The sequence below is a fragment of the Brassica napus genome, chromosome C7, assembly GCF_020379485.1.
Source record: "Brassica napus cultivar Da-Ae chromosome C7, Da-Ae, whole genome shotgun sequence".
Lineage (NCBI taxonomy): Eukaryota > Viridiplantae > Streptophyta > Magnoliopsida > Brassicales > Brassicaceae > Brassica > Brassica napus.
Genome location: NC_063450.1, coordinates 22,316,564 through 22,333,894, shown reverse-complemented (window position 1 = coordinate 22,333,894; position 17,331 = coordinate 22,316,564). Strand labels below are relative to the sequence as shown.

General features: G+C 32.8%; 1 protein-coding gene across 1 annotated transcript; it reads left to right on the top strand.

Annotated features, from left to right (window-relative positions):
- Nucleotides 1-11,507: 11,507 nt before the first annotated feature.
- LOC106389643 (nuclear transport factor 2B) lies at nucleotides 11,508-12,376 on the top strand. The gene is made up of 2 exons (XM_013829958.3): nucleotides 11,508-11,930; nucleotides 12,113-12,376. Exons 1-2 carry the CDS (start codon nucleotides 11,634-11,636, stop codon nucleotides 12,185-12,187), a joined length of 372 nt encoding a protein of 123 aa, XP_013685412.2. The 5' UTR covers nucleotides 11,508-11,633; the 3' UTR covers nucleotides 12,188-12,376.
- Nucleotides 12,377-17,331: the final 4,955 nt, after the last annotated feature.

Below are 17,331 nucleotides of genomic sequence, written 5' to 3'. Positions count from 1 at the left end.
AATAAAATCAATATATTTTAAAATGGACAGACACGTGTCAGTTACGAGGCATGTTTTAGCTATTTATTATGAGTTTATGTATGCAATTCAAATTTCTATTTAGTTTAGGAATGTTTTGGCACGTTAATATTGTTTGGGTATGTATTTTCCGTGGCTTCATAGTGCGGACATGAATAAGCCGTTTTCCCCATTATCAATACATATGGTTTTATCTTGTAATTTCTTACTTACCATATTAATAGCAAATAAAATATCATGCCAAATAACAATACCAAGCAAAAACTCAAAATTCTCAAGTGCATCAACCAAACTTTCAGTTTCACTTTTTGAAATAGCATCATCACACAAATCATATAGTTCAATTAAGGCTGCTCATATTTGAGGAGTTTGATATCTTATAGCTTTTACACTTTTTATTCGACTCTCACATCTAGTATTAGACAAACTTTTTACTGTAAAACATGAAATATGCTTAAGTAAAATATTTCATCTTTTTGTAGAGGTCGAAAATAAAGTGTATATGCGTTGCACAATCCCAAAAAAAAAAAACAGACTTCACACAAGAATGTACCATATCACTAACAACAAGATTCAAGCTATGACAAGCACATGGCATAAACAATGCTTTTGAATTAATTTCAAGTAATCATTTTTGAACTCCTTGGTGTTTTCCTTTCATATTAGAACCATTATCATAACCTTGTCCCCTCACATTTTTAATATCAACATCAAGAGACTTAAGAGCACTTTGTAATTCGTTAAACAAGCCTAGTCCTGATGTATCATCTACCTTAAGAAACTCTAAGAAATACTCTTCAATTCTAATATTTTTATCTGAGACATTCACACATCGTACAATTATACTCATTTGCTCTTGATGACTCACGTCTGGTGTACAATCAAGGATAACAGAAAAATATTTTGCTTCTTTAATAACACTTGTGATAGAAAGTCTAACCTTATATGCGAGAAGAGAAATTAGCTCGTTTTGAATGTTATGACCAAGATAGTGATGATGTACCTCATGAATTTGGATGTTGTCTTATATGATCATGCATAATCACATCAAATTCAGCAATCATCTCAATCATTCCTAAAAAATTACCATTACTATCTTGGAAAAGTTTTTCATTTGATCCTCGAAAAACTAAATTTCTTTTTGAAAGACATTTAACTACGACAATTATTTTATATAAAACTTGTCTCCAACGTTCTTTTTCTTTTGTGATCTCATGCTGAAATTCTTTATCAATGGTCAAATTATTTTGAAGTCTAACTTTAGATTCATTCCAAGTTCTCATATTAGCCATATGCTCCTCACTTTTTTCATGACCTTTTAGTCTATCACCAATATGTTTCCAATCTCTTAGCCCTTGATTTGCTAATAAACTGACATTTCCATGAGATTTAAACAACTCACAACAAAAACAGTAAACTTTATCTTCATGTTCTGAGTAAATTAACCATTTTCTATCAATAATGCCTATATGCAAAATGCCTTTTAGTTTTATCATCAATGGGAAACTCAAGATTCATATCTCTTTTGGGTTCTTTTTCAATCAGCAAATCTCTTGTTCTATTATCAAGACTATTCCAATTTCTAGGATCATAGATATCAAAAGGAGGAATTGGTGGCTCATCAACATCTAACTTTTCAAAATTAGAAGGATTTGACTCATTCTCATGAGATTCTTTTTCTCTAGAACTCTCAGTATTTTTATTTTTTTTGTAACAAATTTATCTAAAGCTCCCCTCTGAGATTCTACAACTTGTTCATCAAGTTTTTTTTCTTTTTTTCTTATCATTCCCACACAACACCATGACTTTAAAATTAAAAGAATGATATCACCTGGAATTGATGTCCAAAATAGGCCTAGTCCAAAATATTCAATAGCACCAACAAAAATTTTGTAACTGCAACCAAAAAATTAAGAAAGAGTTAGAATATAAAAATCTGAAACAATAAACTAAGAAAGTAAAAGATACAGATATAATCAATTAAACAAACCTCTACTTTGAAAAGGGATCTCACTAACTGATCAGTGAATAGAATATATATTTTGGTTTGTGATTTGTGTTGTTCACTTTTGCTGGATTCAAGAGCTTCTCTTTTACTCAACGGTAAGATTAGAAAATATGAAGCGTAAAGAACTTTTTCTTGTTTTGTCTTTTTGTACGTTAATTAGGTTTAGCTGATTATGGGCTTTTTATTATAGGTTTATTAACCTATTTGATCTTTTAACAAACTAAAATGAACCTTTTACGATCAATAAAATTACATTAAATTTTTTTTTTGGACCCTTGGGCTCAGGGCCATTGCCCCACTTGCCATAGGCCAAAGCCGGGACTGAGTGGGAGGAGTAACTCAAGCTTCAAGCCGGACGACGAATTCACCTCCCTTCTTAATTGGGCTTACGTTTTGCAGGATAATGGACGTTTGCTGGAGCTTGTTGATCAAAAATAAGGGTCAAAGTTCTCTGAGAAGGAGGTCTGTATTGTTGTGATTTGTGAACATTGCAATGAGGTGTATAAACATGTCTCCTACGCCAAGGCCACTAATGGTGGAGTGGCCACTATGATCGAGGAGGAGACTGATCACATCTGATATTAAATAAATTTCTTTTTTTTTATCTTTCGTCTCTCCATTATCAGCCAAAAAACATTTTAGATGAACAACTAAAAGCACAGCAGATTTATATTTAAACTATAGAAGATCTTGTACCTCAACTATTTTTTTAAATCTTTTTATTTGTTTGTTCCAGTACTATATATCTTATACAATAAAGTAGGGTATACTCTCTCCTTCTTGCGCCATGTCAACATGGAGGGAGGAGCATTCGCCGACACGTGGCATCTTCTAAAGCTTTGAATCGCTCTCCCATCGAGTTTGACGAAACATTATTACAAGGCTGGGCTATTTATTCCCTATTTTCTTCATTTAGAATTTTGTGCTAATCCGGTTTTGAATATTGGGCTTTATTTATAGATTGATTCTGGCCCAATTTGGTGGTGTCTTCCCCAAAACGTGTGAGACTAAAGATTGACACAGGCGCCGCCGACAAGCAGCAGCTGGTATCCCTTCCATCAATGAAGATCAGTGTTTAACGGGGTACTCTTTACTTTGATCACAAGCTATTTGAATTCATCATTGCTTTTTGTCGATTGGTGTGCTTCTACGAGGCACCGTTACGGCTGTTGACTCGATTCATGCATCGTTATTAAACAATCACGATCTCTCATTCAATGAATTATCTCATTCATTCAACTCAGTTAATCCGCTAATTTATAATCCGCTACTATCTCATTCATTGATGGTCTTAGTAAAAAAATGATTGCCATGATGAATTATCAGTTTGTCTTTCAAAAAAAGCAAAATTCATCAGTTCATTTGATTTATTCAGTTTCGTTTAAAATCTCTCAGCGATTAGAATGGCAAAATCCAGTCTGCTACTCGGTGATTTGAATGTCGGCCGTTAGCTCTACCGTTGAAGTGCGTATCTTGAGATTTGGGAGGCTCGCAACGCTAGGAAAGCTGGCGAGACCATGTGCGCCGATATGCTCCTCTTCAACGCAAAGGTAAAAGCTTCAACGATTCAACTGCCTTCGTCAAGATAACATAACCGTTGAATCCGATACCTCAAGAACTTTCGGAAATCACGAGCAAGGCTCATCTTTAAATCCATCGGTGGTGAATCTACATCTTAGCACCCTTATAAGCAGCTGCCATGATTTACGTGTTATAGCTTGAATGTATAAATTTTCTTTCATAGGCGGTAGGTGTTGGGAACCCTAAGGATTTCAAAACGACAAATGATTTCGTTTCAAGACATGAGGGAGAGAGCAAAACAAGAGGCATGAACCGGAAAAGCAGAGGAAATGGAGGAGAAGCACGTGTATAATGTGATCGTTTATAAAAGAAGTGAGAGCGTTTACGAGTTTGGGTCTCAAGGAATAGAAGGAGAGAACCAACTATAAAATATGAAGATGTTCCATATCTTTTGAAGTATAAAGTTTATCTTTGCAAGCCCAATCTTGAGTATGATCGATTGCTCATCTACATTGTTAACCACCTTTCTGAGAATTTATTTGCGGAACTAGAGACATGATTTGGGATATATATTACGACATGTTGATGTTTAAGGTTTTCTTTAACAAAGAATCTATTCCACTTACACGTTACACTCAACCCAAACCACATATATATAACATTGCTTACGTACATTATAGATTATATATAAGAGCAATTTCAAATAAAACCAAAATATATACTAATTAGAAAGTTCACTATTTTGTTTTGTAATAAAAGATTATCAAAAAAATTAATGTATACAACATATATAATAGAGTCAACGTACAGAAATCAAATAAAACTAATACAAAATAAAAACTAATACAGTAAAAACAAAAAGATTACTAATTGTATTCTGAAATTTAATCTAATATCATTTATTCCAAAAAAAAAAAACAATAGGTAGATGCAGAATAACATTTCTAACCTGAACCATCAGCTGCCATGAAACGTCTAAGACTTTCAGTTATGTTTTCAGCATCTGACGGCATTCCAACGTTTCCTAAAAAAAACTAATAACATTAAGTTAATTGCAACTAACAGTGAACTAAATTATAGTGTGGTTATTTAACCAAAGGGAAAAAAATGAGACAAGTAAATTCTTTCACAACTTTTACCCGCATTGCAACGAAGTAATTCCAATAACAGGAAGAGCTAAGTAAGAGCTAAGTAGTGAACCTCCGACCCATAGGATTATGTTATTTCAAATTTGATATTTTTTATAAAAAGAAACAAAATATTGTCAAGTTATATTATGTTTTTAAAATAAAAAGATAAAAATATAAAAAATAAAAATAGTAGTAATTACAAAAAAAATATTTTTAACGTCGTCAAGAAAAAACTAAACTCTAAATCCTAATCCCTAAACCCTAAATCTGAAACCCTAAACCCTTGGGTAAACTCTAAACCCTTGGATAAATCATAAACTCTAAATCAAAAACACTAAACACTAAAACACTCAAGGGTTTAGAATTTTAGTGTTTAGTGTTTTTATTTAGAGTTTATGATTTATCCAAGGGTTTAGGGTTTACCCAAGAGTTTAGGGTTTCAGATTTAAGGTTTAGGGATTAGGATTTAGGGTAAACCCAAGAGTAACAGTTGTTGACAAAAAAAAAAAAAACTACGTAACAGTTACTACCTTTCCTCTTCGCCTCTTAACTATTTCCTTGACTCTTAAGAAACTATCAGCCTAACTTGAGAACATACTCATCTCCACGCACCCTACCAAGGTGAACCAGAGCTTGCTATTAGACGTACCTACACATAACGCCATGGTGAAGAAGCCTCCTCGGGCCAACCGGCTTGAAAGCATCAAACTCAAATAAAACAAACACTATATAAAACTAAAATAGAACATCTACAATCACCGGAAAGAATTGTAACACATATCACAATCAAACAAACATGGCAATACTATAAAATTAAGTACACTAAATATCGTACCAACTTTACGTAAAGAAAACACACATGAAAGCCAAATCAATAGGAAAAATAATTAACAACACTATAAAAATATTAGTTATTCTTACTTTAGATTTTTTTTCAATGTCAAATTGAAATAGAAATCAAATAAGAAAAATATAAACCATTACATTTCCATTATTTATTATTTTCAATATAAGTAAATTTCTAAATATTTTATAAAATTAAAATATATTTTAATATAAAATAGTTTTAGTGTAAACTCAACCGCCCGTAGGGCGGACCAACCCCTAGTATTCAATAAACTAGGGGCATTGCCTCCGCGTTGTGAACAAAGTTTTTGTTTCATCTCAATATTTGCTAGGGTTATTGTAGTTGTGAATTTTGCGTTTTGAGTTGTTTTTCAAGTCTTTTTATTGTTATAGGGTTAGAGTTGTGATGATGAATTGTGTATGCATTGTTCTCCACATATGAAGTACTAAACTGTGTTAGTAATGTGATTGATATAGTTCGTGGTGTTGTTTGCTGTGTCACTGAGACTTATTGTTTATTTGTCTTTTTAATTTGTTTCTTGTACTATTAAGAGTACATAAATTATATTAAAGTTGTTGAGAGTACATTTTCTTCCTGAATATTTTTTTTCCAGTTTAGTTGTGTAAGTTTTGTGTATTAAGTAATAATTTTTATTATCTTTATTATGTTTGTTATATGTTTTTTTTTATTTTTAAACTTGTTGCTCTTACCGGACCTTTAAAACAAATACATGAAGACTTGTAGAAATAACTATAAAATGAGTGACAGTTCTGAGTTTTTGGGCATTAATGAGTTTTAAACGAATTTATGTATTTCTCATAAGAAGGCAATAACATTGACCAGTTGACATTGGACATGTAAGCTGTTTTTATAAGACAAGAGGAGTGAGCAGTTGGAGATGTTGTTGCCGCCTTTGTGTCTGTCGGGATTTTATCTTGTATCTTCTGGTTTGGTTGTGTTTGTTTCTCTTTTATTTGATGGATAATATGTAAACAAAAATCATTGTTAGTTGTATTTATCAGAATTCGTAATCTACTCTGCTTTTTTGTTTAGGTAATTTCACTGATCTTGGTTGTCGTCTTCGTCTTCTTCTTTGCGAAAGTAAGTTTGTAAATTGTTAAATAGTTGGCCGTGTAGTTTGTATTTGTTTAGCTGACTCGATGTATGTGTCGTTGAGTTTTAGTTGAGGTGATTGATTTGATATATTTGTTTTGAAGTTTATTTCTAAGATTAGACAAAAAAGAGAGGTGATCATTAATGATTTGTCTTTTTTGGAATTCTAATTTTTGGTGTTTTGATTGTTTGGGATGTTGTGGTTTCTTTTAAGCTGTAAAATAAAGGTTTGTGTAAAATTACTTTGATAAGTAAGGGAGATAAATAGACGACCACATATTTTGGGCAGGAAATATTTTTGATTATTGATGTTAGCACAATATAGATAATAATATAAAGGGAATTGTGTGTTGATTGTTTCTTACGGATCAATGAGGAGACGGATAACGACTCGGGTTGTTTCTTTGGTAAGGCCAGAGCCCTGGACAGAACGAATTTGCCCAACCACATCTGCGAGTTTAAATATCAGTTATGATATCGAAACATAATATAAACCCAGATGCAATATGATAATATACATGGGAGTTCTAGGTTTGTGTTCGCAATCACTTGGAAATTGTCAAAAATCTAATTATGAGGAGCATCCGTGATGACTTCATCAATAATAGTTGGTGAGATGAAACGAATGAGGAATGAATGATCAGTTATCTTGTACATGCTTGAACACATATCAACCTCAAAACGATCGACTTACACAATAGAACCGGCTTTCAAAGATGGCATGTAATGATTAGCACGTCCGGCGGGAATAAACTCATGAATCACAGAATCTGCAAATAATATTATTCAACAAAGAATCAGGAAATCAATTAAAAATAATCTATATTATTTTCCTTCCCTAGGCCCGGCTCACAGAGAAAGCCGAAGAAGCAAGGGTTTCCGACCTTCATAAATATATATTAGTTTCGGCCATCAATGTACAAAATATCTTTTAGTTTAGTGGTATAAATGTTGGTGTTTATATCTCAATAACCCAGGTTCGAGCCATAAACTTGATACTTTTTCACACTTTTTAAAAGTGGGATCCACAAAATGCTGACGTGGCGCGCTGAGGAGAAAGCAAAAACTCAATCATTATAATATAGAGTATGCTTGTAACCGATCAAAACTAAAAGGAGCTGGAATATAACCTCGAACCGGGCTCAAGCGTTTAAAATAGTTTCTTATACGTAGAAATATTACCTCTAGCAATCAACTTCTAATTAGCTAAGCTTGGTTTCACAGTAAACCAGGAGTAGACAATCTCCGAACTAAATCATCCAATCAGAAGATCTAAAATTACACATCATCAAATACATTCGTCACTTGCTACATGCCGCCAAAGAACACATTTTCTGGATTCACCTTCTCTTACAAACCACAATCTCTCCCACCTTCTCAAAATGTAAATGCTCAATCGAAATCAATACTGAAGAGAATTGTGAAGTGTGGTGTTCGACTCCAGCTCGTTACACCGAAGGCTTGTTGGGACAGAACCCAATAGTGAAACCTGTTACAGAAGCAATACGGATAAGTGAGATTTGCCTCCGGTAGAGTTAAATGAAGGCCCGAAAATCGACACTTACCTTATAAAGAGAAGGCCGCATTGTAGAGGATCAGAGCTCATCTAACAACGTAACAACCTCATCTTCTTCATTCTCTTGTATACATAGAAGAGCGTGTGACGCCATTGATGTACTGAGAGAGAAAGCTTATGTAACTCTGGCGATAGTGAATTCCATGCACTGATCCTGAAGGAGATGTACCCATACATTAACGAGGAACTCTAAAACATGTGTGTGTCTTTCTTTCTTGCTTTTAATTGCTTGCGTTTTCTTTCTTGAGTGTCAACGGAGTCGCGAACCTGAAACAAACGAGAGACAATAACAATGAGCTAGAGAGAGTGAAATAAGAGAGATAGAATGAGCGAGATATCATAGCTCGGTTAGAGAACATTAAAAGGATCGAAAGGAATACTCAACACACCGTACACGCGGTGAACAAGCTCATTCAACCAGAACAAGGTGGACAAAGGATCGGTGAATTCATCAAGCAAGGAAACCGTAACTTCATCAAAAGAATCCAGATCAAGATCTCAGGCCTATTCTAAACCTATCTTTTACTTTTGAATACATAGAAAATCTGTGTTGTACTAGTTCTCTGTGAGATTGTTTTTTGTTGATTGCAGGTAACATGAGTGTTGCGTCTACATCAACAAGATGGATCCAACTCCAAGGAGGTTCGAGATACAGAAGTTCATTGAAATGATAGTTTTGTCTTATGGAAGTTCAAGATGCTGGCCCAGTTAGAAATCCAAGGCTTACTGTCAGTTCTTGATGAAGATACGAATTCAGTATCAGATGAAAGGAAGTTAGAAGAAGGAACTGATGTCAAGAAGGATCCAAAGAAGTTTGAAAAGATCTACGGGTTAGGAGTCTGCAGTTCAGTACATGCTTAAGTTATGTAATCCTAAGGAAAATAATGCACGAGCAAACAGTCTTAAGGATGTGGAAGGTATTGGAAAGGGACTATCAAAAAAGTCATTTCTTAATAGGATTTACTTGAAGAAGATGTTCTCTTTCTTCAAGATGGAAGAAGACAAGACACTGGAAGAAAACTTTGATTTGATAGCAGATTTGGCAAGCATCTAGGTTGATCTCTCAGCAGCATACGAACCGTTGGTTCACAAACTGTGAATGAAGTCATGAAAGCAACCTAATTCAAGAAGGTGGAGTTGAAACAGAAAGTAATGTTATCATCAAAACGGAGACAGTCGGAAGGTCTATACGTGGATGCTAGGGGAAGAACAACTAGCAAAAGTGGATCTTATTGAAACAATGTTTTCAAAACTGGGCCGGTCGGACTGGTGGGACCATGACTCGGCTTTCTAACCGGTTCTAGGTTGTATTAAAAACCGGATTTGAGTTAAACCGGCAAACCCGGTAAAACTCACTAAAACCGGTGATCTCGTTCAATATTAAAATCCGGTTTTCTCAAATTTGAGTAAAAATATATTTAAAGACTACAAAATTTAAAAAGACTTTATAAAAATTCATATATATATATTTTTAAATATCTATCTAAATAAATTATCTTTCATTATAATTTATATTATTTTAAAAGTTTTCATTTTATTTTCATATCATTTTTAGATTCTAATAATGATATAAGATTTTTATAAAACAGAATTTATAGTTATATATATATAGTTATTAAATCTAAAATAAAATAAAAACTTAAAACCCGGTTGGACCGATCTGATCCTGACCTATCTACAATGTGAAGTCAATGCCCGGTTCGGTTTCCAAAACATATTCAAGAAGTAAATTTCCCTAATAACTTATACTATTTCAATCTATTTCTTAAAAAATATAATGAAATATCTTAAATCGGTTACCACTTTTCAAAATATTGTTAATAAAAAAATATTAACATTTGGATTTAAGGTTGGAAAATTGTCAAAAATACTATTTTCAAAATACCAATGTTTACACTAACCACTTTTACCTTCATCTTTAATGAACGGTAAAAGACATTTATAACCTTTTGATTTACTTTGACAAAAAAAACATATAATTAACTAGTCTAAACTTAAAACATTAACTCTAAACCCTAAATCATCAACTCTAAACCATAAAACCCGAAACATCAACAATAAACCATAAACCCCGAAACATCAACTCTAAACCCTTAACCCTAAACCTTCAAATCTAAATCCTAAAACATCAATTCTAAACCCTAAACATAAATCATAAACCCTAAACCCTAAATCTGAACTTAAAACATCAACTCTAAACCCTAAATCATCAACTCTAAACCCTAAACCCTGAAACATCAACTTTAAACCCTAAACCAGAAACATCAACTCTAAACCCTAAACCCTAAACCTTCAAATCTAAACCCTAAAACATCAACTCTAAACCTTAAACGTAAACCCTAAACCCTATATTTTTCTAAAATTCGAACCCTAAACTCCAAAACCCTAAACCTTCAAATCTAAACCCTAAAACATCAATTCTAAGGTTTTAGGGTCTAGAGTTTAGGGTTTAGAGTTGATGTTTTAGGGTTTAGGGATAATATTTTGGGGTTTAGAATTGAAGTTTATGGTTTAGGGTTTAGAGTTGATGTTTTAGGGTTTTGAGTCGTAGGTTTAGGGTTTAGGGTTTAGGGTTTAGATGTGATGTTTCGGGTTTAGTATTGATGTTTCAGGGTTCAGGGTTCAGGGTTCGTATTTCAAAAAAAGAAGAGTTTAAGATTGATGGCTTAGGGTTTAAAGTTGAGTTTTAGGGTTTAGGGTTTGAATTTCGAAATAGTATAATTCAAAAAAAATTATAAAAATCTAAATAAATTATTTTTTTTATTTTTTTTATTTTTTAATTATTTAAATATTTATTTATTATATATATAAAGAGTAAGGGCATAAAATCTTTTGTGAATGTATTTTTGAAAATGTCTATTCAGTGGTAATAAATATGAAAATTAGTAGCACGAAAATGGTAAACATAAACTTTCTCTTTTAAAATTTATTACTGTTTAGGATTTTATAGTTAAGAGGTGAGATTGTGTTTATAAACATTTATAAATTATTTAAAAGTATTAATTTAATTTTTTATCACAAACTTATGATATTTATAGAAATGATTATCATTTACGGATAAATTTTTAAAAAATAGTATCAAACTTTTTGTAAATTTTTTATCCATTTTAACATAACTAAAAATTTATGAGTATGTTTTTTTTTTCGGCTTATGAGTATTTTTATGTCTAGTTTCAAAAAAGTGTAAAATCTATAAAATAAAAATATATTATAATATTATTCGCACTAATATGATTTTCGTGATTTGACAAGAAAATTAAATAGAAAAATAAATAAAGAAATAATAGTAGCGTTATTGCGACGCAAAGTTTTAACAGGTCAGATCTCTCCATCTGAATATAAAACCCCTTTCTAATTACTCGCTTCATTCCTCGTCGTCTACCTCTCTCTCTCTCTCTCTTTCTCTCTCTAGCGGCGCAGATGGATCCCGATGCAGTGGCGAAGGCCTTCGTCGAACACTACTACTCAACCTTCGACACTAACCGTGCCGGTCTAGCGGGTCTCTACCAGGAGGCTTCCATGCTCACTTTCGAGGGTCAGAAGATCCAAGGAGTCCAGAGCATCGTCGCCAAGCTCACATCTCTCCCCTTCCAGCAGTGCAAGCACAATATCTCCACTGTCGATTGCCAGCCTTCTGGTCCCGCCTCCGGTATGCTCGTTTTCGTCTCCGGTAACCTCCAGCTCGCCGGCGAGGAGCACGCCCTCAAGTTCAGCCAGGTCTATCCTTCTTGACTCTCTATTGATTAATTTGGAACAATAAGATCGTTAGGGTTTTGATTTGGCTGATAGATCTGGCTTGTATCGAACATTCGTTCATGGCTATTGTTACTTTTGTTTGGGTATTTTTGATCTTGTTCTGACACAAGTACAAACCATGTTTGACTTTTGTGTGCTTCCAGATGTTTCACTTGATGCCGACACCACAAGGAAGCTTTTACGTGTTCAATGATATTTTCAGGCTCAACTACTCCTGAACACCCATCAGATTCTTGCATTCCTATACTACTATTTGAGCAATCCTTTTATCATTTCCCGCTTGTCTTTCTTTCTTTTTTCTTTATTCATATATGATTTGTCTCTTGTATTTGATTTGGATTGTTTGCTCATTTGTCATTTACAATCTATTGACTTGATCAGATAATTTGAAATGGCTTCCAATGTCACTTGTGTCCCAAGCTTGGCTTATCAAAGAGCCTTGTGTGTTTTGTCTTATTCAAAGGCTTTCCATGTGTCTAAACTCTTAAGATTAACTCCCAACTCTAGACTAATTATTGTACGGTGGCTACCAAGGCAGTTTCAGATAAGTGGTTCAGAAAATAGTATGAATGGTAACATGTATAATAAATAGTGTAACTGCGGGATAGATATAATATTTTAATATTTTATAAACTAAAAAAATCAGTGATACTAATATAATATTTTAAAATATAAAATTTATTTAAAATTTATTTTATATATCTCAAATATGAAATTTAATATGCTATTATTGAGATTTTATTTAATTTATATAATAAATTATATATTGGAAAACTTTACAAATCATATTCACATATACTTCATCTAAAATATTGTATTTTCAAATTTCAAAACTTTAGCTAGGCATGGGCACATTTATCCAGAACCAAAATGAACCAAACCGAAAAACGAGGTTTGGTTTAGATTTGGGTTTTGATCCTATCAATTATACTAGTGGATCATATATCTTTAGAACCGGAAAGCTAGAAGCAAAGGAAAAACTTAACCAGAACTGAATCGAGATCCGAATAGGTATGTGAATTTCTATAATATAGTTTATATATTTATAAATATTAACTAATTTTTTTTATAATAATCTAATAATTAAAAAATATTATTTAGAAAACAAAATACCTAATAATAATATTATCTGTAATTTTTTTTTAATCCTACCCGAATGTGATCCGAAATGACTTTGGATATAAGCAAGTTCTCAAATTTGTTATCCGAACCGAACCAAAACCGAACCAAAACCGAACCAAACTTTCTAAATACCAAACGAGTCCTAAAGCTCTAGAACCGAAGAAACGAAAGAACCAAACTGAAACCGAACCGAAAAGTAGTATTGATGATATAATTGAGTGAAACATATTTATAATTATATAGACAAAATAAAATTAAGTAAATAAGTAAAGATAATATAAAGATATAGTAGATAAATGTATAGAATAAAAATAATTTATTTACATTAATATAACCTCTTAACCACACTATATTTTTGAATACAGATTAATGTGCTCTAAATAATGTGTTAATTTGTACAATTGTAAAAATATTTTATTATTGATGAAAAATAATTAATAAAGAACCGCAGGTTGAAACACATCTCATTTGATGTGGTTAAAGTTTGCATGGCGTTCCACTGATTTTCTTATGTAATGCGAACCGCCCGCGTTTCACTTTTTTTTATATTATTTTATTTTCAGCTTAAACACATCAAAATATTTGTGTTGAATGGTAACCTTAATTGCGGTCCAGTCCGTCCCGCATGTCAACCGCACTATACATTCATAGCCTGATAGTAATGATACCTATATTGAGGGATGAAGTGCGGGTCATATCTTTGTTTAGTGAGTTGTTTTGAGGGACCGACTAGAGGAAAGATTGTACAGGTATAGCATAGCAACTCTCAAGGGTCAGTAATGACTTATGAGGGTATCAGTGTGGTTTGGGTTTAACAACTTTTTCACATTTTAAGTTTCACGGAGAGCAATATATGAAGTGTAGGCGACGCGTCAAAGTGAAGTCATGAGTGCACTGCCTGCCTTTCAGCATCTCGACTAGTTGATAATTCGCGTGCACGCGCGGGATGAAATTTTCCTAATATTGATTGCTTGGAAAATTCGCTTCATACATTATATTTTGTATATCGTATTGGACCTTAGATATAAGGTTACTAACTAAAAGGCTATCGATGTTGTACTATGATTGTTTTTAAAGTCCATTGTATTTACTATTAGGCTTGAATTACAGATAACGAAAATATGATCTCAGAAGAAAGAACACGATATATTATTGCCTTGTTAAAAGTTAATACCACTTTGAAAGTCATTGGAGGCATCGGTATATATAAATTCATTCATATATTCTATTTCTATGTTAACTATAAAATCATGTCATATTAGGTTTAATCGACCACTTTCCCAATTAATATAGTTTCTTCGTATAATAATAATTGCAATTAAGCACATATAGTAAGTCCCTTTTATCAAAGAATAATAAACCTGTAATTAACACCAGTAAATATCAAATAGTATTTTGCCTTTGTTGTAAAATGATATACTTAGAATATCTTATAGGCAAAACTGTTAAAATTACCGGACTGGTTCAATATTTAACTGGTTTATAAGATTATCGTCGCTTTGGTATTTTTGGTTAAGACATGCACCTTGCGCAGAATGAAAGAAAACGTAAACACACATTATTAATTAACAGAAAAACTGACGTATAATTTGTTGTTCGGTTGTTACTAAACTAAAAAAATCACCATTTAAAAAAAAATTGACCCTACAAAACATACATGTTTTAAATTGATGGATAAAAAACCCATACAATTAGAGTGAGGCAGACTTTTGTTTATAAACAACTAGGGTCGTAGCGCGGGATTTGATTTTTTTTTGTTATCTTGGTTTGTATAATTGTTGTTTTATCTTTTTTTTTTTTTGTGTGAAGATGGTTAGTAGGAGTGGTATCTATGAAAATGATTTATGTTTAAAAGTATGTTTAAGATCGATGGTTTATTTGGAAGAGGGATTATATGTGGGATGAACAATTTAGTTTACTCATGGTGGTTGTATCTATATTATAATGTTCGGTTCTTTTTTTAAAAAAATATTAATAATTAAGGGGTTACTTGTTGTTTATATGATTGGTTCTCGGAAGGAGGTTTGTATGTTTTGTTTTGTTTTTAATTCTCTTTATAGATCTTTCATGGTTATCTTGTTTAAGACAACCAAATTTGAAAATGAGGAAGTTTGGAATGAGTTTGTTTGACGTTTTATGTAGAATTGGTTTCGAGGAATTGCTAGCGAGATTAACGTCAATGAGATACTTTCTCTTATTCCTAGAGAAAATGAAGTTGTTTGACTTAACATTGCTATGTATAACACTTTTCACATGTGTAGAATAGAAACAATAGAACTGGTTAGTTGAGTGAGTGAAATATAGACAAAAGATATATTAAAAATATTCATAAAAAGCAAGACACCTAGAATAGAAATAACGAATTACATAATGCTTTAAATTTTAAGATTTTAATTTATTTTAAGATTTATCGACTATAAAGAACAGCTTATCTAAGCATTGCTATTCAATCATTCTATTGGCATTATATGATGTATCCGTAAAATACACTTGTGGAATTTTAGTTTATATGTTTTTAGACCACCTGTGTTTCTTCGTAAATAAGTAGTTTTATTGTTTGTTTTCATTTGACATTGTTTAGTTAAGCATGCTCTATTGTATATGTATCCCTAGTGTCGTGGGATTTTATTTTTGGGACTATGTGAATACAACAAAGATACCATATTAGTAAAAGTACGAAATTATTCTTCCGTACATATGCAATACAAATATGAAATACCTAGCTGTAGTTACACTTGGTCTACTTGCTATTGACCTTTGTTCTTTTCTGTTAACATGCTCTGTTTTATTTCTGTAAAAAGAGAGTCCTGCTGTTTTTCTTTCTTTATTCATCCTTTTGCACATGTACTTTTTCTTATCTGTTGGACGCTTTAGCTGAAAGAAAAAAATATATACTCTTCATTAAATTAGTTCATCTTAAAAATAATTTGTTACCAAAAAAATAGTTGTTTTCTTAAGAAGAGTTCAACGTTCTTTGACATATATATACTGATATGTTATAAACGTAAAAAGAATCAAACGTCAATATTTACGGCCAAAACTTTTGACATTATAAACGTTGTGGAGCCCACTGTCACTATGCGTGCACAGTAACTTCACTTTTTCATTTCTATATAAACGATCGTTCTGATCGTTTGTAACACACAATTCCTTTTACTTCTAATAACACGTCTTCTCTTGTTATCAGTGTTATCTTCTCCTACGGGTATAAATTTTTGCCCTTATTTAAATTTCTCAATACTATAAAATCATAAGTTATTTTATAACACGTTATCAGCACGATCACTCTGCGATTCGAAATACAAATGGCAAACATCGAGAAACTCCAGTTACCGGCTCTGAAAGTAACCGGCGAAAACTATGTCAGATGGGTCACAAATGTGAAACCTTATCTTGTAATAAAAAAGATAACCGAAGCGATAAAAGTCGGTAACAAATCGCCACCCGAGCATATAGCCGAAGCGATAATCTTCCTGAAGAAGCACTTAGATGAGAATCTAACTCACGACTATGGAGACGTTGAGGACCCAGCCGTACTATGGCAAGCCTTGAAAGACAGATTCGATAATCAAAAGGAAATCAATCTCCCTCACGCTCTTGAAGAGTGGAAAATCCTGAGGTTTCAGGATTTCCAAAGGGTTAGAGATTACAATTCCACTATCTTGAGGATAGTTGCACAAATAAAATATTGTGGTAACCCTGTCACCGAAGAACACAAAGAACACAACGTCTTATCCCGAATTTACAAAAAATGTGGGTACACCAAATTTTCTGAATTAATGGTAACACTCATGTTGGCTGAAAAGAACGATGAGTTACTAATCAAAAACCATAATTCCCGACCTACGGGAGCCAAGGCATTTCCTGAAGTGAATGCTACGGCGGTAGAATATTCGGGAAGGAGAAACCAGACCAACCGAGGTCGTGGTCGGCGTTTCAACAACAAACGTGGAAAGCCTTACTATCCTAAAAGTATTAGATCTAACAAATGGGTTAGATCTGAACAACCTCCTAAAGGCAAAGAAACCGAAGAGGATACCACAAAGAAAAGTGAGACTGTATGTTACAGATGTGGATGTAAAGGACATTGGTCCCGTACCTGTCGTACTCCCCCACATTTGTGCAAGTTATATCAAGAGTCCGTAAAAGGAAAGGCTAAAGAGGTGAATCTCACGGAAAACGTTGAAGGGACCTCATACCTTGAATCCTCTGATTTCGCAAATGTATAATAATTATGTTT